Source organism: Marmota monax, unplaced genomic scaffold (genome assembly GCF_021218885.2).
Source record: "Marmota monax isolate L192 unplaced genomic scaffold, Marmota_monax_Labrador192_F-V1.1 WCK01_AAM20220418_F8-fsc00024, whole genome shotgun sequence".
Taxonomy (NCBI): Eukaryota; Metazoa; Chordata; class Mammalia; order Rodentia; family Sciuridae; genus Marmota; species Marmota monax.
Window position 1 is genome coordinate 24368604 of NW_026695224.1, and position 24636 is coordinate 24393239.

At 37.5% G+C, this 24636-nt stretch overlaps 1 protein-coding gene across 8 annotated transcripts in view; it reads left to right on the forward strand.

The window, feature by feature from the left end:
• Hydin (HYDIN axonemal central pair apparatus protein) overlaps positions 1–24636 on the forward strand; it is a 398809-nt gene that overhangs the window by 154793 nt on the left and 219380 nt on the right. For all 8 annotated transcript variants that reach the window (XR_009225878.1, XR_009225879.1, XM_058575799.1 and 5 more), the window contains 3 exons: positions 16184–16302; positions 20927–21150; positions 24123–24190. Coding sequence is in view for 6 of the 8 variants with exons in the window: in XM_058575799.1 (XP_058431782.1) it covers positions 16184–16302; positions 20927–21150; positions 24123–24190 (411 nt within the window). In the remaining 2 variants the exon portion in view is untranslated. The remainder of the gene's footprint in view (positions 1–16183; positions 16303–20926; positions 21151–24122; positions 24191–24636) is intronic.

Genomic DNA, 24636 nt, shown 5'->3' on the forward strand with positions numbered 1-24636 from the left:
TTCACTGGTTGTGTATTTATACATGAACACAGGAAAGTGATATCTGTCTGATTCATTCTGCTGTCATTCCTATTCCCATCCCCTCTGCCTTCCCTTCATCCCCTTTGTCTAATAAGGGGGTGGTGGATAGAAGTTCCTTCTATTTTTATGAGATCATTTTTTTCTTCTGAAAAACTTATAATTCAAAGAACAAGATTTTAACTACCAACATTACTGATAAGTGACATTAAATATAATTCAAAGCTGTTTAGAAAGGATGCCTAGAGAGATGCTGATATTCACTAGTCAGGAAATTCCAGGATGGCAGGATACACTGCGTAGCTGTAGCTCTCCTCAGCCCCCAGCAGACCTGCGGCCAGCTCTTGGGTGGAGTCAGTTGTCCAGAGCTTCTTCCCCTAGCTTAAATAGTCCATTTGGTATATTGATTTTCTTTGATTATTCACACTGGCAATTTTTCCCTTTCATACAGATAATACAAACCCATGTTATTCTTCAACTTGATTTTTTTCTCTTTACAGTTGAGGATTTCCTTGCCTGTCTTGAACAGGTTCAAGAAAACATTAAGCCATAGCAGTTTCAGGGCATCTTTCATTTTTTGCAAAAGTACAAGCTTGTGTTACTCAAAACCTTGGAATAGTTCTGGTTTTCTTTTTCTTTATTCCTCAGTCAGATAAAGCAGGGTGTCGAGTGCTAAACTATAGTATTTGCCAATTGCTTTGCAAGAAACTGAGCTCTTATTTTTCTGACATATATCCTAGCCATCTTTTATTTCTGCAGTCATATTGTTAACTCTGTAGATCCCCTTTTGTTCTCTGCTCCTTTTTGAATGCAAAGTATCCTCATTTATCAGAGGATAATAATTTGAACTTTCATTTATCATAAAAAGAATGTTGTATGTTCTGTGGATTGCCTATAATATCAGTTATGTTTGCCCTTTATGCATGCATGGGGTTTCTTCCAATGCCTTCTGGTCTATGGTTGTCAATTTGTATATAAGAATAAGAAAATGAGGTTAATTTCACAAGTAGTACAATGATTCTTACATGTAGGTCTCCCAGTAAAGTATGTGTGCTGTGGTTATTTTAAACCTGGAGGTTGAGTACTAAGAGTGCACAATCACTGAAGTCCCTTCAGTTGCAAAAATTCCACTATTCTTCCATATCATGCATGTTTTTCCAAATTTTTATTGGTGTGTTACAGTTGTACATAGTGGTAGGATTTGTTACATATTCATACATATACACAATATAACAATATAGTTTGATCAATATCATTCCCCAGTATTTCCCCGTTCTCTCTCCTCTTCCTTCCCCCTAATCCCTTCTTCTACGATCTCCCTTTGATTTTCATAAGATTCCTACACTACTTCCTTTTATTTTTTTTTCTGTCTTCGACATATCAGTGAAAACATACCATCCTTTACCTCAGTTTGACTTATTTTTCTTGGATGGTCTCAAGTTCCATACATTTTCCTGCAAATGACATAGTTTAATTTTTCTTTATGGCTGAATAAGACTCCATTGTTTATTTATGCCACATTTTCTTTATCTATTCATTCATTGATGGATATAGGCTGGTTCCATAGTTTGGTTATTGCGAATTGTGCTGCTATAAACATGAGTATGCACATATCACTGTAGTATGATGACTTTAATTCTTTAGGATACCAAGGAGTGATATAGCTGGATCATATGGTGGTTCCATTCCTAGTCTTTTGAGGAACCTCCATACACTGATTTCCATAGCAGTTGTACTAATTTACAGTCTCACCAACAGTGGAACAGTGTTCTTTTTCCCCACATCCTCTCTAGCATTTATTATTGTTTGTGCTCTTCATGACTGCCATTCTATCTGGAGTGAAATGAAATCTCTGTGTAGTTTTTATTTGCATTTCCCTAATTGCTAATAATGTTGAATATTTTTTCATGTATTTGATGGCCATTTGCATTTCTTTCATTGAGAAATGTCTACTTAGTTCTTTTTCCCACTTATTCATTGGGTTATTTGTTTTCTTGGTGTTTTTGATATTCTTAATATATTCTGAATATTAATCCTTTGTCCAAAGAGTAGCTGGCAAAGATTTTCCCATTCTATAGGCTCTCTCTTCACACTCTTGTTTCTTTTGCTGTGTATCAACTCTTGGTATTTTTCCTGAGCTTCAAGGGTCCTATTGACAAAGTTATTGCCTATGCCTACATGTTGGAGTATTGATCCTATTTTTTTCTAGGGCTTGCATATTTTTGGTCTAATTTCTATGTATTTGATTCATGTTGAGTTGATTTTTGTGCAGGGTGAGAGAGAAGGATCTAGTCTCATTCTTCTATATGTGGATAACCAGTTTTCTCAGCCCCATTTGTTAAAAAAGACTGTCTTTTCTCCAGTGTATGTTAGCACCTTTGTCAAGGATTGGATGACTGTATCTGTGTGGCTTTATCTCTGTGTCTTCTATTCTGTACCATTGGTCTATGTATCTCTTTTTATGCCAGTACAATGTCCTGCATTTTTTAATCAATATCTATGTAGTAACTTTTCTCTGTGTAAAAAGGGTCAGGTAGTCTAAGAATGTGCAGAAGGAAGCTGCCTGACCTGAGACTGTGCTACCCTCCCCATCCCAGTATATGTCCCTTCCTATGATGTTTCTCTCACTTTCTCTGGATGTAACTACCATCTTTGGTTTTACAAAAATTATTTTCTTGCTTTCATATATAGTTTTACCACCTATGCATTAATCTTTAAGCAAAGTAGTATAGTTTTTCCTGTTTTTGAAATTTGTCATATAGTATATCTGATATTGTTACCGCCAAGAAAATGAAGCTATTCAGTGATTGATTAAATGAATGAGCAGATAATTGGACAACATGAATAAATGAATCCTAGTTTGATTTTATCTATTGCTTAGCATTAATGTAGGATTCTTAAGACAGCTCCAGGGTGAATGCAAAGTGGACTAGAAGTTTCTGGATTGACATGAGTCTGTACCCATACTTCAGACCAGCGTCCCCTATACCAGACTCCTTAATGGATCTGGAGGAAATGTTGGCACAGTAGTGTTTAGACAGGGGCTGGAAGTGTGCCAGTGGCCCCCATGCTACAGGTGGCAGGACCTGCCTCCCATCTGCAGCTCCCCCAGGGACATCAAGCTTGGCTGTACTCCAGGGGGTTGGCTGCTCTCCAGGAGGTTCCCAAACATTGCTCAACCAGTGCTATTCATCTATTGTGTCCTTTGCAATTCTGAATTCTGCCACACAATTCACATCCTGGGTAAACTGAATAGTGTAATTTTCCATCTGCATGACATTTTTCTTTATTTCATTGGTGGTTTATTAAAAGATACAATTGCCAAAAAAGGGCTTTGTTCACCTAGTAATTCCATATTATCTTTCCTGTAAATTCCATGCAATTCTGCTCATCTTTTCAAGAGCTGGTGATGATTCCTTACTGTTATCTTCAGTGAGTTGGCAAAACCTTCTGTTAAGTCACTAAGAAATACTTCTTAGGCAGATAAAGACCCTCTTTCCCTTCCTTTGTTTCACTCTGCTTTTTGCTTTTTTATATATGGTGTATAGAAGCAAATTCATAGAGATTTGCTTCTCCCTTACAGCATTTTATATAAACGATAGCATATTTTACATAATTGTAACATTGCTTTTTAAGTATTACTTGGAGATTATTTCATAACACTCAATAAAAAGTGTCATTTTTTTTTCTTTTTCATAGTTGTATAGAAATTCTTTGTTTTGATACCAAAATTTAGTTTTTAACCTTATATCATGAAATAGAAGAAAGATTCAGAAATTTTCATAATATATATTGTGAGCCTCCTAAAAATGTCCATGTCCTAATGCTCAGAACCTGTTGATATGTAACTGTGGACATGTTACGTTACATGGCAAAGAGGAATGATGGCAGCAGATGAATTAAGGTTACTAATGGGCTACCCTTAAGGTAGGAGAATTATCCTGGATTGTGTGGGTCACTCCATAAAATCACAAGGGTCCTTAAATAGCCATCACAGAGTCCAAGTGATGTTATATCAGAAAATCTCAACCAGCTATTTCTGTCTTTGAAGAAGAAAGGGACAAGGAGTTTAGCCTGTAGTAACTGAAAAAGACAAGAAAATGGATTTTTCCTTCAAAACATCCAGAAAGAAAGGCAGCCCTGACAATAACTTAATTTTAGCCCAGTGAGACCCACTTTGGACATCCAGAACTTCAGAAAAGTGAATTTGTACAATAAGCCACTACATTTATGGCAACTTGTAGTAGCAACAGTAGGAAACTAATATATATATTAATTACAACAAATCACAGCAGGCACACTGTATGTAATTTCCATACAGATCAATAATAGAATAGTTTTGGTCCTCTAGAAGCCCCTGTGTCCCTTCCCAGTTGCACTGTACACAAACATACCCCAGGTTAATCACTATCCTGTTCTTAAGGACCATAATTTCCTTGGTCTCATGTATGTTTTTATCCATAGGTAGGCACCTCTAAATAATATATTGCATTGCCTGTTTTGAAATGAAATCATTCTACACATCTCATCCCCGTTGTTGCTTTTGCTCTGGGTTGTGTGACATTTTCACTATTGGGCAATGTTCCATTTTTGTGAATATCTTCTGAGACCTGGGAATAGCAGGGAAGGCCCTGGTGTTGAGGGAGTCCTCTTGGGATGCATGAGACTTACCCCACCTCTCCAAATGCAACTCTTTTCTTTCGATAACTTTTTATATCTAGGCATCCTGAGTATAGAGATGTATAGAAGGATAATTCCTGCCCTCAGAAAGCATAAAAATGAGTGGGAGAAACACACCTAAACCAAAAGCTACATTGCAATGCTACATGGCAATTGAATGAATAATAGAAGAACATCCACGGCTGTCTTGGGTGTCAAGGAAGGCTCCCAGAGAGAGTGACCCTTGGAGTATTGACTGACAGTCAAGTGGAAAAGAAACAAACAAAACCCCAAAAGGCATGTCAGGCAGGGAAATAGTATGTGAAACATGAGAGAAACACTTTGAACATAAAATGGCAAAGAATTACAAGTTCTTAGGGGTGTGGCTGCTAGGGAGACCAAGAGGGACCCACCTGGCAGAGGGCTGCCCTTGAACACCAGACCGAACTGCAGGCTTAATGCTGCATGAGGTGCTCAAAGCTGGGGGGTGGCCTGCTGGGCTCTGACCATGGCAAATGTAACATCATTAAAATCTTGTCAGTTCATCTGAAACTGAACAATTTTCTACATTTTAAATCATCAGATTTTCTCAGAAGTTGTTAAATCTGGTCATTAGATATTTCTAAAGACTTGCTCATGGCTTGATCTGAGTCTTGAAACTAATCATTATCTATCCTGACTTTCCAGTGGAAAATCGAAACTCTTAACTTAAACATAATGATCACCACTTTTATGAATCACAAAGGGAGACAACACTTTCTGGGTTTGGATCAGCATATGGGAACTGCAACAGGAAGCAGCACTGTCTGATTTGAACTGTGAAATATTTTGCTAGGTAGTAGGGTCCCTGGTGTTACAGAGTCCAATGCAGAAGACACTGCCTGGCGAGAATAAGTCCAGAAGCACCCACGTCCTTTAAAGACTCAGGCGAGATAAAGCCTCATCATCCACTTTCATTTTGTACATTATAAGAGGGAGGAATGTCTCAATTCAGAGCTTTTGATTGTTATTTTACTTGAAATAAAGAATAGAGATTGAGCTAGATTTAGGAAAGAGAAAACTGAATAACCCCAATCATTCAAAAAAATGGGGTTTTTCAGAGCAATATGTAAGTGACACTGTACATATTGGTAGACTTTCTCAAAACTCATCAGACTTCATAATAAGATGAAGTTTCTCGGTCCTATGAGTAACAAATTGTTTCATCATTATTTACTCTTTTTTTTTAAAGAGAGAGAGAGAGAATTTTTAATATTTATTTTTTTAGTTTTCGGCAGACACAACATCTTTGTTTGTATGTGGTGCTGAGGATCGAACCCGGGCCGCACGCATGCCAGGCGAGCGCGCTACCGCTTGAGCCACATCCCCAGCCCCATTATTTACTCTTTAAGTGGTATTTTTAGCTGCCAAATATTTCAAACAAAGAGAATAAAATTAAAATAGCTATGTATACATAAGCCAGATTTAAGAAGACTTGAACAAATGGAAAGTATGCCTATGTTTTTGGTCAGGAAAATGAACATCATAAATAGGTCAGTTCCCCCCTATAAAGATAATGTATTCTCAGTGATAATATCAATGTTTATTATTTTTAATTAGTCAAGTTGATCTAAAAATATTTTATGAGGGAGATCAATGAACTAGGAAGGCCTAAAAAATTCATAAAACAAGAATAATGTGGAAGGACTAGCCCACCCTGTATTAAAGGTTATTAAAAAGCTGCAGTAAATACAATTGTGTTCATCTTTGTTTTTACCAAATCAGCAGCATCATCATGCCCTAAACCGTATATCCCAATGTCCTTGATATGTGAGTGAAATAAAAACCCTGATTTGTTTGTCACCTTGTTCCATTTATCTAGTGCTGCACAATAAGGCACCCTAAATTTAGTGGCTTAAACCAATCAACAGTCATTGATTTGGATCAAAGCTCTGCAATTTGGTCAGGACTCAGCAAGCGTCCTTCCTCTTGTTCCCTGTGGTGTCATCTGGAGCACGCTAAAGGGAGGTTGACAGTATTGTATAGCTGACCTACTGTGTATCTAGCAATCAATGCTGGCTATTGGCAGGGGCTTCCCCTGGAGCTGTTTGCCAGAACCTTACCGGTGGTCTCTCCTGTGTTTGCTTGCTTCTCACAGTGTGGACAATGGACTGTATTATTGACACGAGCAGTTTACTGCAATCTAATTGTCATTTCTGTGCATTATCTGTCTGTTCTCTCAATTTGATTGTTACTAAGAATATTATTGGGGCTGGGCACAGTGGCACATGCCTGTAATCCCAGCGATTTAGGAGGCAGAAGCAGGAGGATCACAAGTTCAAAGCCAACCTTAGCAATTTAGTGAGGTGCTAAGCAACTCAGTGAGACCCTCTCTCTAAATAAAATAAAAATAGGCTGGGAACATGGCTCAGTGTTCGAGTGCCCTTGAGTCCAATCCCCGGTACACCCCCTAACCCCCCCCCCCACTCCCGGGGCCAAAAGAATATCATTAGGATGGATTCGCCTTTATTTATCCCACTTGGTACTTGACATGCTTCTTCAGACCAAGAATTTTTCATCAAAGTATTTTATTTCCTTAGTTATTTTCTTCTCATTATCTCCATCTTCTCATTTTGGAGTTATCATGTCTCTTAATCTCTTCTTTACCTTTCCAGTCTCCTTGTCTCTCTGTGATACATTCTGGGTATTTTCCAAAGACCTTTTTTCTAGTTGACTAATTAGTTCTTCAGCCATCTCTACTCTTTGATGTATTCATCTATTCAGCTTTTCATTTTATTGACTTCACATTTCATTTTTAGAAATTGCATGTAGTTTGAATATTTCCATATTTTCTTCCTTCATTATGTTTTCTATTTCTTCATTCATTTCCTCAAAGATTTTGAGAATGCTTTGTTAAGAGTTTCTGTAGAAGTTTTCTAATATCTCAAATTCCTGGGGTGCTAACTCACATTTTTGTGGTAATGACTGATTTTCCTCATGCTACATTGTTTCTTCAGATGGTTTAAGATATTCATATTATGAGCTGTTTTTAGCATGGGGATGGATTATGAAAACAGTCCCTCAGAGGGTTTTTTTTTTTTAATGTCATCTGCCACAGGTTCTATGATTTTTATTTTCTCACCTTCTGATTCTTTACACCTATCACATAGTGCAAATTTGAGTTGCAAACCTGTACATAGGAATTTGATTTCCCTAGGAGCCTCTTTTCCCTATTCAGAGTGCTAGCTAGAAGTCAAGCTTTACTTTTGCTTCCCTAGGCCAGTAGTAGAATTTTTATAGTTTCCTTTTTTGGAAATAGATAGCTTTTTCAGGGTCCTGAATTTCTGCTTAGATCTCAGTTCAATTCTCCATTCCCAGGTAGGAACAAGACCACATGTCCTCTCTGTGAGGGAAAGCTGAATCCACTAGACCACTAGATAGGCCTGTATCTACTCTACAAGCCTGGGCCTTCTTTGGGTCACCTGGCTCATTGATTATGCTAGCCAAATTTCCTTTTTATTTCTAACACCTGGTATTTTCCTTCCTTTATTTTGAGCTTGGATAAGCATTAAAAATATATATCATGTTTTAATCAGCATTTTTTTTCTTTTTGTATTGGAGTGGAAGAAGGATTGAGTCAGCTAACCTCTGCCATGTTGTCAGAAGTTAATGTAGTTAACAATTTTAATATGTCTTCAAAGTAATGTCCTTAGAGAATCTGCACCACAATCACCCTGACTGTTCATTAAAAATGTAGGTGCTTGGGTTTCATCTATGTTTTCTTGAATTAAAATCTGTGGAAATGGCGCTGGAGAATATTCATTTTAAATAAGGACTTTAAAAAAGCAAATGTAGCAAAGTTGCAGGATACAAGATCCATATAGAGGAAATCTATTTCTACACACTAACAATGAACACTGGGAAATTGGAATTTTATATATATATATATATATATATATATATATATATATATATATTTATATTTATATATATATTTTTATATTTATATATAATTCCAAATATGTATATTTGATATATGTACATATATATAATTTATATGTATATATTTATATATATAAAATTTTCAATAGCATTAGAAGTATGAAGTGCTTAGAGATAAATGTGACGAGATGTATGCAAAACATACAACACAAAAACTTCAAAGTATTGGTGAGAAAAATTAAAGACCTAAACAGAAAACAGAACGTTGGCCGTTGGTTGGTAAATTCAATATTTCTAAAATGTTGTTTTTTCCCCAAATTTATTATATATTTAATGTGATTAAAATTAAAATCCCAGATGTTTTTTAAAATAGAACATTGTCAAGCTAATTCTAAAATTCCTGTGGAAATGCAGAGAACCTAGATTAGCTAAACAATGTTTGAAAAAAAATGATAAAATTGGAGAGTTACTATTACCTGATTTCAAGACAGTTTTTAAGATACAGCTAATCCAGGATGATATCCCCATCCAAAATTTTTAACTTAATCACCCCTCTTGCTATATAAAGTGGTATTTGCAGATTCAGGTATTAGGATGTACATATCTTTGGGTACCATGATTCAGTCTTTTAAGATCCCATTGAAGAGTTCCAGTTGTTTCACCTCCTTGAATACATACACCACCTTTCCTCATGATATTTAGCATCTGCTGTCATATGTCAAATTCACACATATGAGTACATCTATTCTAAGTTTTCTGTTCTGTTCCCTTTGCCATTTTGCCCTTTCTTCCCCCAAACTATACTACCTTATTGCAATAGCTTTATACTAGACTTTAGCGTATGAAGGGCAAGTCTCCAATGTTTTCTTCTTCAGAAGAGTCTTTATTATTTGACCTTTGATTTTACATTTAAATTTTAGAATGTCCTGGGCTTTTGTCTAGCAGAATAGTGAATTTAAAGATATAGATCATTTGGGAAAAAAATCAGCATCATTATGATATTGAGTCTTCCTTTTCAATGCTGTAAATCTAGTTTTTCATTTATTTAAGTTTTGTGAACATCTTTCTATAAAGTTTTACAATTTTCTTATTAAGGGTCTTAGGTATATTTTGTTGATTTATTCCTAGGTACTTTCTATTTTTGTTGCTATTATAAATAGTATCTTGAAAATTAAATTTTTCTAACTGTTGCTGAGTGTAGAAATGCAGTTGACTTTTGTACACTAATTTGGTAACTCTCAATGTTATTCTGTCTTATTTTTTTTTGAGAGAGAGAGAGAGAGAGAATTTTTTAATATTTATTTTTTAGTTTTTGGTGGACACAACATCTTTTTTTTATTTTTTTTATGTGGTGCTAAGGATCGCACCCAGTGCCCCGCGCATGCCAGGTGAGTGCGCTACCACTTGAGCTATGTCCCAAGCCCAGTCTTATTAATTTTTAAAAAGTGTTTACAGAGTCTTTTGGATTTTTCAAGTAGTCAGTATTAATCTGTGTAAATAATGGCAGTTTGTTCTTCCTGTTGCTACTCTTCACCCCCATTTTTCTTATCTCACTACTCAGGAATAAGTATAATATGGAATAGCTAAGACATCTGTTCAGGCTGCTGTAACAAAATACCATAGACCAGGTGCTTTATGAACAACAGAAATTTGTTTCTCATAGTCCAGGAGGCTGGAAAGTCCAAGATAAGGTGCTACCAGATTTAGCACCTGGTGAGGGTCCATTCCTCATATCACTTGCTATAGTTTGGATTTTAAATGTTCCCCCAAAGGCCTATGTGTTAAAGGCTTGGTTACCAACCTGTGATACCATTAAGAGGTGGTCGAATCTTTAGAAGGCAGGGTCTAGTGAAAGGAAGATTGCCTCTGGCTTGCTCTTAAAGAAGATATTGGGACTCCCACTCCTCTTCCTCCTCCTTTTCCTCCTCCTCCTCCTTCTTTTTCTCCCCCCTCTCTCTGCTTCCCAGACACCATGAGGTAACAGGTGTCCTCTGCCATGTGCTCCACCACACTGTACTGTGCTGCCACAGGCCCAAGCAACAGGGCCAAGCAACCATGGACCAAAACCATCAGCCAAATAAACCCTTTCTCTCTTAAAAGTTGCTTCTGTTCAGATTTGTTACACACCTACTTACTGGTTTCTCTTCGGAGGCCTGATGGAGGGGTTTGGACAAGCTCCTTCCTGTCTCCTTTAGAAGGCTCTAATCCTCCTGTTCATGAGGGCTCCACCCTCATTATAATCACTTTCCAACACCCCGCTTCTTAACACCATCACTTGGAGATGAGGGTTTGAATATGAGAATTCAGCAAGGGGTAGTGGGTAGAACACAAATAGACCACAGCAGACGGCAAATTTTCAAAAGCCCATGGTTTTCATTTTCTGGTATTTACTGCATTAATCTCTATTGCATTCAGCAATTTCAGGCTTATTAAAGGGGTTCTGTAGTGCATTGCTCTCCTTCTCATGTGTGAAACCAGGACACTGTAATCATAGATGAGAAATTGCTTTATTTTAAAAAATACTTTAATATTTGGCTCCTTTAATAAGGAATCTGTCCTTGAAGCCTACTAGCTCCTTCATGTTTATCTCTCTTGCTGCCTTTTGCCAAGACCAAAAAAAAATCTGCTTAAAAAATCTTGTGGAAAAGTAACATTTATAATATGACCCTAAGTTCAGATAAACTTTTAGAAATGCAAGACTGGTTCTTACTTGTACTCCCGTTCCGTGCTGGCTGAGGGAAGAAGCTAGCTACAAATAAGACAAGCTCCTTTGAAGTAATTAATAATTCCCAAAGAAACATTGGCCCACTGCTTTATTATAACACATCTCCACTTTTTAAAGAAAGGCAGTCAAGGTAACAGATGGAGAAGGTTTTGGGCCTGACAGTTATAAATAGTCCTGCAGTTGATTCCATGATATATTTGCAATTTTCTTTCTTTGCCATTCTGAAAGCTGGAGATCTCTCTCTCTCTCTCTCTCTCTCTCTCTCTCTCTCTCTCTCTCCCCCTCTCTCCCTCTCTCGCTCTCGCTCCCACTCTCTCGCTCTCTCATAGTGTTCTTTGTTATTTATTTATTTATTCTCATTTCTTTTTTAAAATTTATTGATTTTTTAAAAAAATAAATGATAGCGGAACACATTACAATTCTTATTACATCTATACAGCACAATTTTTCATATCTCTGGTTGATCTCAACCAAGGAGTACACATTATTGCCATTAGATTAGAACTCTAGCACAGTGGAGTAGGTGACAGTGTTTGGGTCCTCTGGAAACTTTGTTTTTATTCTAGAGTATTGTCACTAACACCAGGAATCTCTTTTCCAGGGAACCCTGTGACTAAGTCAGCTATCCCAAATATTGCTAGGATTCCTCTTGTTTCTTATAATCAAAGCAATACTCACTTAATGACACTATGTTGCCAAGGGACAAAAGGACACTATTCCTGTCTTGGATGTCATGGGTAGAAGATAAACCAGCTAAATAGCAACAGAAGATAGTAGGAGATAAAACACCACCCAGCATTATAATGTTGATAATAAATTAGAAACACCACTTGGTGTTTCTAAGTGTATTTCCCATAATACTGAAAATTATACCTAAGAGAGCATCAAAAGAATTTTGAATGTTCAGAAATTATATACAGAGCAAATATACTCCTTTTCCTTAAATAACTTGAAACTTAAATGGTAGAAATTTAAGGAAAACCATCAAACTATCAAGTATTTTCAAGAAGACTGTTATCTCCACTGCTGGGAAGGATATGGAGACAGGAACCCCTGATGTTGGTGGGCACTTAGTACAACCATTCAGGAGGGCAATACGGCTGTAACTGTCAAAATGTCAAGCATGCATCCCTTTGTTCTAGAAATCCTTTTTCTAATAATGGTGGGCTGGGTTGTTTGGATTAACTGTCTTGCTAAGAACAATGAGGAAATCAAAGCCAAATATTTAAAATCTGTTTTAAAGGCAAAGGATGATAACAAGAATCTTGGGGCCAAGATCCAGAAGAAAATCAAGACAATCAGACTTTGAGGACTTTATTATTAAAGACACTGGGGTAGAAACTTAGAGAGACTGAAAAGTTGGCTTAAGGGAGAAAGTTTAGACATCCAAGGGATGGCCAAGGAGGAAGGACCCTGGGACCCACCCAGTAGGAGCTGAAAATGGTCCAGCCCTCATCAAGACTGAAGCTTGGTTTTGAACCATTTTTCACCTACTGACTTGGTTGATTGAGACAATTCTTCATTGAGCTTCCAAAAAAATAATAAATCCCTAATGTTCTAAGGCATCTACTATTTGTATGGAATTAGGTCCTGTCTTTATATCAAGGATCATATTTGCTATATACCTTTCTTTGGAGAATTAAAAGTCACTCAAATGATATGCTGCATGGATTAATTCTCTAGTAAAATCTTAGTTGAGAACAGTTAAATTAGATTTTCTGGGATTGTAAATGTTTCCTAGTCACCAGTCAGAAACTAGAGGGAGATAGATATCTTGTCAGAGCTTCAAATTATTTCTATAATTTTTATAGACCCTAATTAGCATTCAGTCAATAAATAGACAAGCATATGAGGAGGTAAGATAATGTGATACAAAACTAAGATAAACAATAGGCACAAACCTACAAAGAATAAGATAATATAATTACATATACAGATTTTTAAAAAAAATTATCAGACAAAAGTAGGCACAGACCTGAAAACCATTTTTAAAATCTAATGGAAAGCCTAGAACTAATAAGTTATAATAACAAAATAAGAACTTAGTGGATGAATCTGACAGCCTATTAGGTATAGCCAGAGATAGCTTTCTTTATAAAATAGAAGTCAGAGAAATCAAAAGAAAATATCTAAAATACTAAAGCACGTTGAGACAAAATGCATAAAAGAGAATAAGAGTCTACAGGAATGTGGCCAAAAGGGTGCATGTGTCAGGTGGGATAAGGCAGAGGCAATATTCAAAGAGATAAAGACCAGAAAGTTTCCAAAACTGATGGCAGGCACTTGTCACACAGTCAGGAAGTGCTACAAAGCCTGAGAAGGATGAGTACAACCATACCTGAAAACACGGAAAAACTGCTGAAAACCAAAACCAAAAGTGAGTCACAGGATAGGACACGTTACCCTGGATGAACAATGAAACTATGAGCTGACTTCTCAGCAGAAACAGTAAATGACAGGGTATTTTCAAAATGATTAAAGAAAATGTAGGAAAGGTATTCACAGAGATATGTTCAGGGATGGTAATTACACTGCTGGAAACTATTTATACATCAAATTTTTGCAATCCTGTAGTCAATCGTGTAACTATTAAGAAGGGTAAGATAAGTCTTTAGATAATAGAATATTAAGATGTTCCGAATATATGGTGAGACTGCAAATTGGTGCAGCCAATATGGAAAACAGTATGGAGAGTCCTTAGAAAACTGGGAATGGAATCACCTTTTGACCCAGCTATCCCTCTCCTCAGTCTATACCCAAAGGACTTAAAAACTGCATACTACAGGGACACAGCCAAATCAATGTTCATAGCAGCACAATTCATAATAGCTAAACTGTGGAACAAACCAAGATGCCCTTTAGTAGATGAATGGATAAAGAAAGTGTGATATATATATATATATATATATATATATATATATATATATAAACACACACACACACACACATACATACATACACATACACACACACACACACAATGGAATACTATTCAGCATTAAAAGAGAATAAAATCATAGCATTTTCAGGTAAATGAATGGAGTTGGAGAATGTAATGCCAATCCCCAAAAAACAAATGCTGAATGTTTTCTCTGATATAAGGAGGCTGATTCATAATGGGATTGGGGCGGGGAAGCATGAGAAGATTAGACAATAGAGCAAAGGGGCGGGGAGGGGAAGGGAGGGTGCATGGGGGTAGGAAAGATGGTGGAATGAGATGGACATCGTTACTCTAAGTACATGTATGAAGATATGAATGGTGTGACTCTACTCTGTGTATGACCAAAGACATGAAAAATTGTGCTCTATATGTGTAATATGAATTGTAATGCATTCTGCTGTCATACATAACAAATTAGAATTTAAAAATTTTTAAAAAGAAATAAAATTAGAAATATGTTCCAAATATATATATTTAAGTGAAAAAATCAGGTTATTATTATAATAACCTTTTTATTATTTAAATGTATTTCAAAATATCATACTCTCTATCCTAATTAAACATTTATTTTTTAATTGATAAATATTTAGCCCTTAACAAATATATTTATAAATATATAAAAATTTACAAATATCGAAAAAATTAAAAAGCAGGTTACCAGATAATATATACATAGCATATGCTCTTTTTATTTTGTGTTTTTATTTGATAGAAAGTTTGTTCGGTCACATCCTTTTCCCACCACTTATATAGTACTTTTATATAATTAAGCATAGTAAGCATAGAAGTATAGGCACCAAGATGTTAGTAGTGGTTCTCTTTAGAGGATAGAATTATGAGAAGATTTCCATATACTCTATAATTTGTATAAATAATGAACATGTATTATCTAATCATAAAGTTATTTCCATTTAAAAAAAAAAAGAAAACAAAAATCCACTCAGTTATATGCTTTCTGTTGACCCTGGCTCCATTACAGATGTGTTATAATAGATACTGTTAAGTGCATTCCATTACCTTTGTGTAGAAGAAACTTTGCAAAGTAAGGGTCCAGATGAGACCCTCAGACTCGAGTACCTTGCTTCCAAAATCTAAGGAAGACCAATGTGAGCAGTGTCCCTGGGAGCCCCTTGATGGCTCTCGTTTTATGAGAAGCATTAGTCTGTGGCCACCCTTCTCTGATTTGAACAAATTGCATCTTTTATAAGAAACTTCAGAATCATGTTAAGAATTGGGTTAATTTTTTTAAATTTCATTTTTAATTGACATAATAATTATTCATATGTATGGTTGACAGTGTGACATTTTGGTATGCGTGTACAAGGTGTCGTGATCAAATCTGGGTAATTAGTATATCCATCATTTCAAACATTTATCATTTTTTTGTGTGTTGAGAACATTCAAAATCCTCTCTTCTAGCTATTTTTAAATATACCATAAATTATTGTCAGTTCTAGTCACCCTACTGTGCTACAGAACACTACAATTTAATCCTCCTGCCAAGCTGTATTTTTGTACTGTTAACCAGTCCTTCCCTATCCTCTTCCCCCTGCCTTCTCAGCTTCTGATAATCATTATTCTACTCTCTACTTTTATGAGATCCACTTTTTCTGCTTCTGCACGTGAGTGAAAACCTGTGGTATTTGTCTTGCTGTGCCTGGAGATTAAATTTTTTTAATTGTCTTTTTCCTTCTAAAATGTCAGCCTAAATTGCAATATACGCCGTTCCCTAAAGGTGAGACGCCAGCAGTACTCCTGTTTCCTAAAGATAAACCTTCTGTATTGGTTCAATTTCAGTTCCCTCAATGTAGTGCAGGGAGTCAGGACATGTGATTTTTTTTACCCCAGGTGAGATGTCAAGGGGTAATTTGGGGTGATAAAGCACCATTTGGGGTACCAAGTCTGAATTATTTTTATAGGCCGAGAGATCCGTCTGCCTCTGCGAATCAAAGGGGAAGGAATGGGCCCTAAAATTCACTTCAACTTTGAACTGCTGGATATTGGGAAAGTCTTCATTGGATCTGTACATTGCTATGAGGTGAGCACTACAATCTTTAATGAGACTTCAAATGATACTTAGTTTTAAAAATTTTTTTATTTTGTGTTTTTATTTGATAGAAAGTTTGTTTGGTCACGTCCTTTTCCCACTACTTATTCTCATCCAGACCCCAAAATGCAGACTCCTCTCGCCTCACCCTGTTGAGAGAAGCAACTTTCTCAGCCTCAGCCCCCTTGAACTTCACTAAAAGCTAAAAAGCATCAAGCCATCATTTAATTGGTTTTATCCTCTTCGTTTTGTAGATTTCAAAGGGGGAAACCATAAATACATCTTCCCATCTGTTTAATGCTTGTTCCCTGACAACATAAATCCTCCAGATCAGAGGAGAGAGAACTTTTTACATTTTCTAGAATGTCTTAATGAGGCTAGCTGTTTTCTCAGACAGAATTTTCTCTGAATGCCCTAGTCTCCAATCCATGTTTTAAAAAATAGTCATCATGGTTACTAGAGGAGACCTTCCCTGCTTTGTCTTCCCAACGGAATAGAAAATGGAATTTTATAAGGTGTCGGACTCATGGGTACTTCAGGGTCAAAGTCACTCCAATGTCACCTTATCTTTAAATTTATTTCTAAAGCACATTTTTACACTATATCAAACTATAACCATTGAAATTTCTTTTAGAAATTTCCGAAATCATGTATATTTGTATTTAAAGAGGTTATAAATGTAGTTATTTAATGAATGGCAAGTCATGTTCTGTGTGTGTGTGTGTGTGTGTGTGTGAGATTTCTAAATTTTCCTGACAAAGCTGTGGAAGACAGGCTTTATTCTGCCTATTTTACACTGAGAAATATAAGGCATAAGGTTATGCCCTCAACAACATGGCTAATAATGTGTGTTGAGATAGTTCTAGTGCTTTGACATTTAGTTAGTCCTCAAAAACCCTACAGAGTGGGTTCAATTAGTTCCCACTTTATAGCTGAGTAAGCTGAGGCTTAGGGGGAAGATTTACTAGTTAAGGTAAAGCTGAGTAGATCCAAAACGATGGTTCAGTAGGTGCTCCTCTCCAGTGGATAATCTGGAACCGAGGTTCCTTCCATCTCCTGCTCAGCCATCCCTACTGTGGGCCTACAAGATTCTGGCCTCACCTGTATCGTATCATGCTGGCAGGAGGGGAAAGAGCATACAGGAATGTACATGAGATTTTTATAGGAGGCGACACATGGGACTTTCATTCACATTCCATTATCCATATGTGACTGTAAAGAGGCTGGGGAATGTGGCCAGGCTGTCAGCAAAAACAAGGAAAGGGGATCAGGAAACAGCAAACCTTGCTGCCAGAGGTCTTAAGTAAGTTGGCCAGTCACACCGCTTGTAAATGTTGTGACCCCCATGTTACCAGTGCCCTCAGTCCTGCTCTGGGAATAGAACGCCCTTTGCTGGCCTTTCAATCTATCAGGATCTCAGCCTCCCACTCTCTACCCTGGGCAAAATCCAGCCTACAGCCAGCTCAGCTCTAAACCCTGCCTAACCTGGTGTGGGCACAGTGTCCTTCATCTCTACATTCTCTAGGGTAATTACAGCCTAAATGGGGTGATGCAAAAGGTAAGCAGAGATGTTAATGTCATGAGGAAATGGAGCATACATAAGAATACGATTTGAATGAAGAAGTCGGTCACAGGAGTGTCAAAAAATGAAAAGTGGTACAGCTATATTCTGCATTGTTCTATGTTGCACTTGAGGGAAGAGTCCCTTAGGTAGAGGGAAAAGGGCAATAGTTCTTATTAATTGGTATTCCTCCTGTAACTCATGCAGTGTGATTTTCCCTTTCATCTTTACAGAAGCCACTCCAAAAAAGGACCTTTAGTTTTGATGCAAAATAGTTAGGGTTTCCCTGAGTGTAATAATAATTTCTTACAAATTTAACAGAAGTGTACTTTAGGCCACTTCTCTCCCCTGAGCCCGCCTCCCCACCCCCACCCCCACCCCCACCCACCCTGCCAGATTTTAGCAGTAAAGCAAGTCACAGCCAGCTAAAGTGCTAGGTGAGGAGATGCATCAGATCAGACAGCTCGGAGAGTGGAGCAGTGGCAGGAAAGGACATGGTGAGGTGCGTCTCATGGGAGTGTTTTGCACTCTCTGCGCATTTAATGCTGATGCCTCATTGCGTCTCTCTTTCAATTTATTACATTACCTGCAAGAGACGAATTTGAATAAGTATTGCCCTTAGTCATTGCTGAGCTTAGCAGATATATAAAGAATAAACCGTAACCCCAAGAGAATACACTCTTCCCCAGCGTAATTAAGAAGGAAAACAAATGGGAGATGAAGTTTTATTATAAATGTTCCCTTCTCCCAGGAGTTGGACCCCAAAGGTAAGAGTATCACCAGTAATCAAAAGGCCCCAGAATCATGTTCCAAACTATTTCCTGGATTCTGTGTTTATAAATAGGACCTCCTTTATCAAGAGGTAGGAGAATGACATGCAGATTTTTGAAAATGGAGGAATTGTAAACTGTGACTATATAGAAAATCTGGGTAAAAATAGTACTTTTTTAAAAGCTTTTAACCAAAAAAATAATAATAATAATAATAAAGTAAAAAGAAAAGAAACAAAAAGGCAATTTGTACATTTTCTCAGAGAGAACAGGGAGCCTTCAAGTTACCACTAGCATGTGTCTGTCACTTCTTAAGCACAGGTAAATTCTGTATCCATTCTGCTTAGCACTGGGGACACAAATAATAGCCACTATCACTTGCAAGCATTATTTGTCCGGCACTATTCTACAAATTATGCAAATTAATAAATTTAATTTTCTAGCAGTATGAGAAGTTAATAGCACAGATGCAGAAACTGAGGCTCATAGAAGGTAAGGAGATTGTCCAAAGTTACACAGCCAGTAAGTTAATGGCAAGGTTGGGATTTGAACTCGGGCAGTTTGGCTCCAGAGTCTCTGGCCATAATCACTTTTCTATGTGGTCTCATTAAAAGAGCTAAAGGGTGAAGCACCATCCAGGCTACCAGGGAACTTGGAACAAGGGAGATAGAAAACAAACATAAAAAGATGAGTCAAACAGCAAGCAGCCTTTGTTTATGGATTGCTTTAGTGAACTGGCCATCTTTTCTTGGCAGAAGTGGCCATCTCTCTCTGCAGAGGCCACTGACTTTTTTTCTTTTTTTGGTACCAGGGATTGAACCCAGGGGTACTTAATGACTGAGCCACATCCCCAGCCCTTTTTTATATTTTATTTAGAGACAGGGTCTTACAGAGTTGCTTAGGACCTTGATAAATTGCTGAGGCCAGCTTTGAACTCACAATCCTCCTGCCTCAGCCTCCTGAGCTGCTGGGATTACACGCATGCACCACTGACTCTTTCTAAACTACCACTCTTATTGACACAGCTTGATCCCTGAACTCTTTCTCCTCAGTTTACATCCTTGGTCACATAGCCCCTTTCTCTGCCTTGGTCACATAGCTCCCTTCTCTGCTGACAACAATAGGCCTTACTTGATGGGGGCTTTTTCTGGACTGGTCACTGAGTGTGCATTATCTCATTTAATACAAAAGCATTCCAGCTCCTCTAAAAATATTTTCTCACCACTTTGCCACTCCCATCCTCACTTTTCACCACTCATCTTTCCAAGTAGTAATCCAAACTAGTCAACCACTATTTCCTCTGTCCCTACTCAGTCCATTGCAAATATTGTCTTCTTCAAGATCAGCTTATATTGCTGACCTCTGTCTACATCTGAGAATCCTCCTCCCTGGATTCCAGGTTCCTGACATGCCTCACACTTTCCTGCTAACCTTATTAATGTCTCTGTGCCCTTTGTCCTCCAATGCCTTAAGTGCAGGTTGAGAAGCAGTTCCTGTATAAATCAAGAGAGCATGCTGTTCACCCTTGTAGTTATAAAGACAGCATTGATGTGGTGTCTTTGGAGGCTGAGAATATAATGCTGCAGCTGTAATGAATGGCAGGAGATGAAGGCAAGATGCAGAGGACTCAAAATACCTGGCCTGAGCTCTGGCCACACAAAACCTAGTGTGCAGACAACTATGGGTGGCAGCCTGGTTCCAAGAACAGTATCATAGAAAGATAAAACTTTTCTATAGCAAAGCCATTGTTTGCCTAGGAGTCCAAAACAGTTACTGATGGTGCTACAAAGAGAATCCCTGTCATCTGGAATCCACAAGGTCTAGTGTATGTTCTTAAAGCTACATGATAAGCATAGGCTCAGGTATTTCCTGCCCCTCCATTCTGAGTTGCTTTTGTTCTTCAGTATGCCATTTAACTTCAGCCTTCGCACTTAATGGAAAGTAGCTACCTTCCCTTGATTACTTTGTAGATAATATCAACCAAAAAGTGTATTTTAAGACTCTTCATCAATAAAAGGGATTGTGATCAGACTTGATAGCATGAGTATAAGTGAATAACTTCATTTTAAAGAGGAACTAAAAACATCAAATTACTTTCTGGCCTAAGAATTCTATTTTCAAACATTCGAAACATCAAACTGTTCTTGTCCCCCGAGAGCTTTCTTTTGGTTATAACTCCTGCAACTTTCCCTGTGTAGGTGTTAAATAAATACAGCCACGTTTCTTCCTTGAAAGTTGATCTCAGGTCCCTTGACCTTTTCATCCTTGCCTTTTATTGACACAGGCGATACTGTCCAACAAAGGCAGCATCGATGCCCTCTTCAACGTGACCCCTTCAACTACGCCGTTGGGGGCCTGCTTTGTTTTCTGTCCCAAAGAGGGCATCATTCAACCAAGAGGAGTCCAAGCTATCCAGATAAGCTTCAGTTCTGCCATCCTGGGGCACTTTGAAGAGGAGTTCCTGATCAATGTCCATGGGTCACCAGAGCCTGTGAAACTGACCATTAGGTAAGCTACATTTATAACTAATATGGAAACTAACCAAAGTTTTCACTTACTACCTTCTTGAACTTAAAAACTAGATCACATCTTAGATGCCCATAAATGTCCTTGCCAATGTAAATGCCTCAGCATAATGGAGTGTGTCAGATTTACCCTGATGCTTCTCTAATGAACAAGTGTGATCTATTATACTAGGGATAGAGATCCTATTTGGAGATCTAGTTTTTATGTAAATTTTAACCTTTTAGAATAAGGATTTAAACACTAGTTTCTAGTTACTCTTTGCTTTGGGATGTTTAGATAAAATGAATTATTACAGTAACACCTGATAAAATCATCTTCTCTCCTAAGCTTTAGATGTAATAACAGGTTCTCTAAACCTTCATCTTCATTTTTACTTTAAGGGAAATCTTTAAATGATCTTACCTAGAATGCCTTCAAGCAATGTAAGAGAATCCACTTATAATGTCCTTCAGCCCAGCCTAGACTCTTGCACCTTTTATGCTAGAAGTCTTTTGATGGCTTTCTCAGCTGCTTGTGATAATTGAAAGTCATTAATAGCAGAATTTGTCCTCAGGGGTTTTGAAAAGAAGTTCTCTGTTACCAACCCATTAGGCAGATATACAACTTTGATTCCTGGTACTTTAAAAGGCCATATCTTTCAAATAGAAAGATCATATCTTGGAGACATATTGCTCTGACTCCATTTCAAATCTCCCGGCAACAGGTTGTTAATTACCATGACAGTCTCTTTATTATGGTTGCTGCTAGTCATTTCCTCCACCCCTATGTGCAAACTGAGATCCTTCTTGAAGTGTAACATAGAAAAGAAACAGACACTTGTGGCCTGAAGGATCCTAGGAAAATTTACTGATTTCATGATACCTACTAGTAATTCAGAATCTCAAGATCAGTTCAAAGATGATTTTCATTTATTCTAAAAGTCTACCTAAGTGTCCCTGTTATGGACTGAATTGTGTCCCCTCAAAGTTCAAATATTGAAGTCCTACCATCCAGTATCTTAGACTATGGTGGTTCTTGGAGATAGAGCCTGAAAGTAGGTAATTAAGTGAATATGAGGTCATAAGGTTGGGCTCTGCTCAGGTGACTGATGTCCTTTTGAGATGAGGAAATTGGGACACAGACACACATAGAAAAAGGCCAGATGAGGGGCTGGGGCTGTAGCTCAGTGGTAGAGCACCTGCCTCACATGTGAAAGGCACTGGGTTCGATTCTCAGCATCGTATATAAATAAAAAATAAAGGTCCATTGACAACTAAAGAAAAAAAAGATTTAAAAACAAAAAAAGAGAAAGGCCAGATAAGGACACAAGAGAAGACCTCCACCTACAAGTTCTGTTGTTTAAGCTGCAAGTCTGTGGTATTGTATTATGGCAGCCCTAGTTAACTAATAATGACCCCAATACCCAAGGAGAGTGAATGGATATGTTTCAAGGCTTCTGTAGCATGGCCCAGGCAGCCTGTCACAATCATAATCTGATTTTTCTTTTAAGTCTGAAGTTTTATTTGAAATATCCATAAGACTTTTATAGGCTCTTCTATAAAATACGTTTGTTATTATATTAAAAATTGTTATTATATTAAAAACAGTAGCAAACAAAAATCCAGCAACATATAAAAAGGATTGTACATCATGACCAAGTGGGATTCATCCTAGGAATGCAAGGATGGCTCAACTTATGAAAATCAATCAATGTATTACAACATTAATGTCATGCAGTATTAATGGAATGAAGTAAAAGACTACCTGATTATCTCAATAAATACAAAAACATCATTCCCCCAGATTCAGCAACCATCATGATTTTAAAATATAAAAAGTCCAACAAAGTAGGAATAGGAGGGAATTTCCTCAGCATCAAAGACCTAAATGTAAAAAAACCAAAAAAACTAAACCCTATAAAGTTGTTAGAAGAAAATTTAGGCATACATATGTCTGATTTTGATTTTGAATTAGGCAGTAATTTCTCAAAGCAGGCAAAGTAAAATAGATTAGACTTCATCAAAATATAAAAAGATGTATGCTTCAAAGGTCACTATCAAGAAAGTAAAAAGACAACCTACAGAATGGGAGAAGGATAGCACAGTTCACTAGCAACAGTAATTCCATCTGCCACCTTGATTCCCCTTTGCCACGTAACCTAACATACTCACAGGTTCTGGGGATTTGAACAAAGACATTTTGGGGAACTATTATTCTACCTACCACCTGAAGTAAGCTAGAAATTGCAGGATGTCTCTATTACTAACTTTAGGATAGAACATCTCTCCAAGATGATGAAGCCCTGCTTCTTCATAACTGTGCTATCCTTCTCCCATTCTGTAGGTTGTCTTTTTACTTTCTTAATAGTGACCTTTGACGCACATATCTTTTTATATTTTGATGAAGTCTAATCTATTTTACTTTGGCTGCTTTGAGAAAAAGATCAGCATTTGGAATAAAAGGTCCTTCAAGGTCACCCAGTCTAGTCCTTTCTTTTCTCTGGAGTCAGAGAAACTGAGGCTAATAGAGGTGAAGTGACTGGCCAAGGTCACAGTGAAGTGGTGGTAAGATGGAACTGAAACAGTTTTATGAAGCCTTGGACAGGGATCATGGTCTCCTTGATGTTTACTATATGATGAACCTATAATTTGTATTTCTTGATGAGTTAATCACCTTACATGATATGTGTCTCATCCAGATTAACTTCATTCTGGGCAAGGTTGGGCGATCTGTCTGCTCTGCCTCTGCCCCATTCCCTGTTAGGAATGGGGTTATAAATTAACCCAGCATCATCATAAACCCGTGGTTTGAGTCTTGAAAATAATTTTAGGGCCACTGTGAAAGACTACCATCTCATAGTTTCCTGGATTCCGTAATTGATTTAATGCCTAGTTATGGTTTTGTCTTTGCCCTCTCTGTGGTTCCTCATCATTACTTTGAATTCATTGGATTCCCTCCCTACTCCCCACTTTCAGAGGCTGTGTCATTGGACCCACCTTTCATTTTAATGTTCCTGCTCTGCACTTTGGGGATATTTCCTATGGTGAGTAATTTTCCATTTTAAGTTTAGAAATTAGATAGAATTTCTGTTGTCTCTACACAGGAGGAGGAAGGCTTGCAAATCATCTCTCTTACCATTTTTTTCACTAGGCAATAGTCAAGAAGTTGTAGAATTGATCCTTTCTTCCTCCATGGCAGTGGTATTTTGGTGCCATTTCCCAGCTTATGTGAAAGTAGTAGCTGTGTCCTGGGCACTAAGAGCCTTCAGGCCGCTACTGTCTCCCCTCCTCTAGCAGTGAGACTAGTCCGGCACTAGTGCTCTCCTTATCTGAACACTCTGTGCTCTATTTAAATGCAGATTCTGACTTGCCAGCTGTCCAGCAGCCTTTTTGCGGAGTTGCTTGCAGGTTCAAGGTGAACTCAAGTGTGTTTTGATTCTCGTGTCCTATCACTCCAAGTTGAAGGCTCTGCTGTGTTTTTATGTTATGT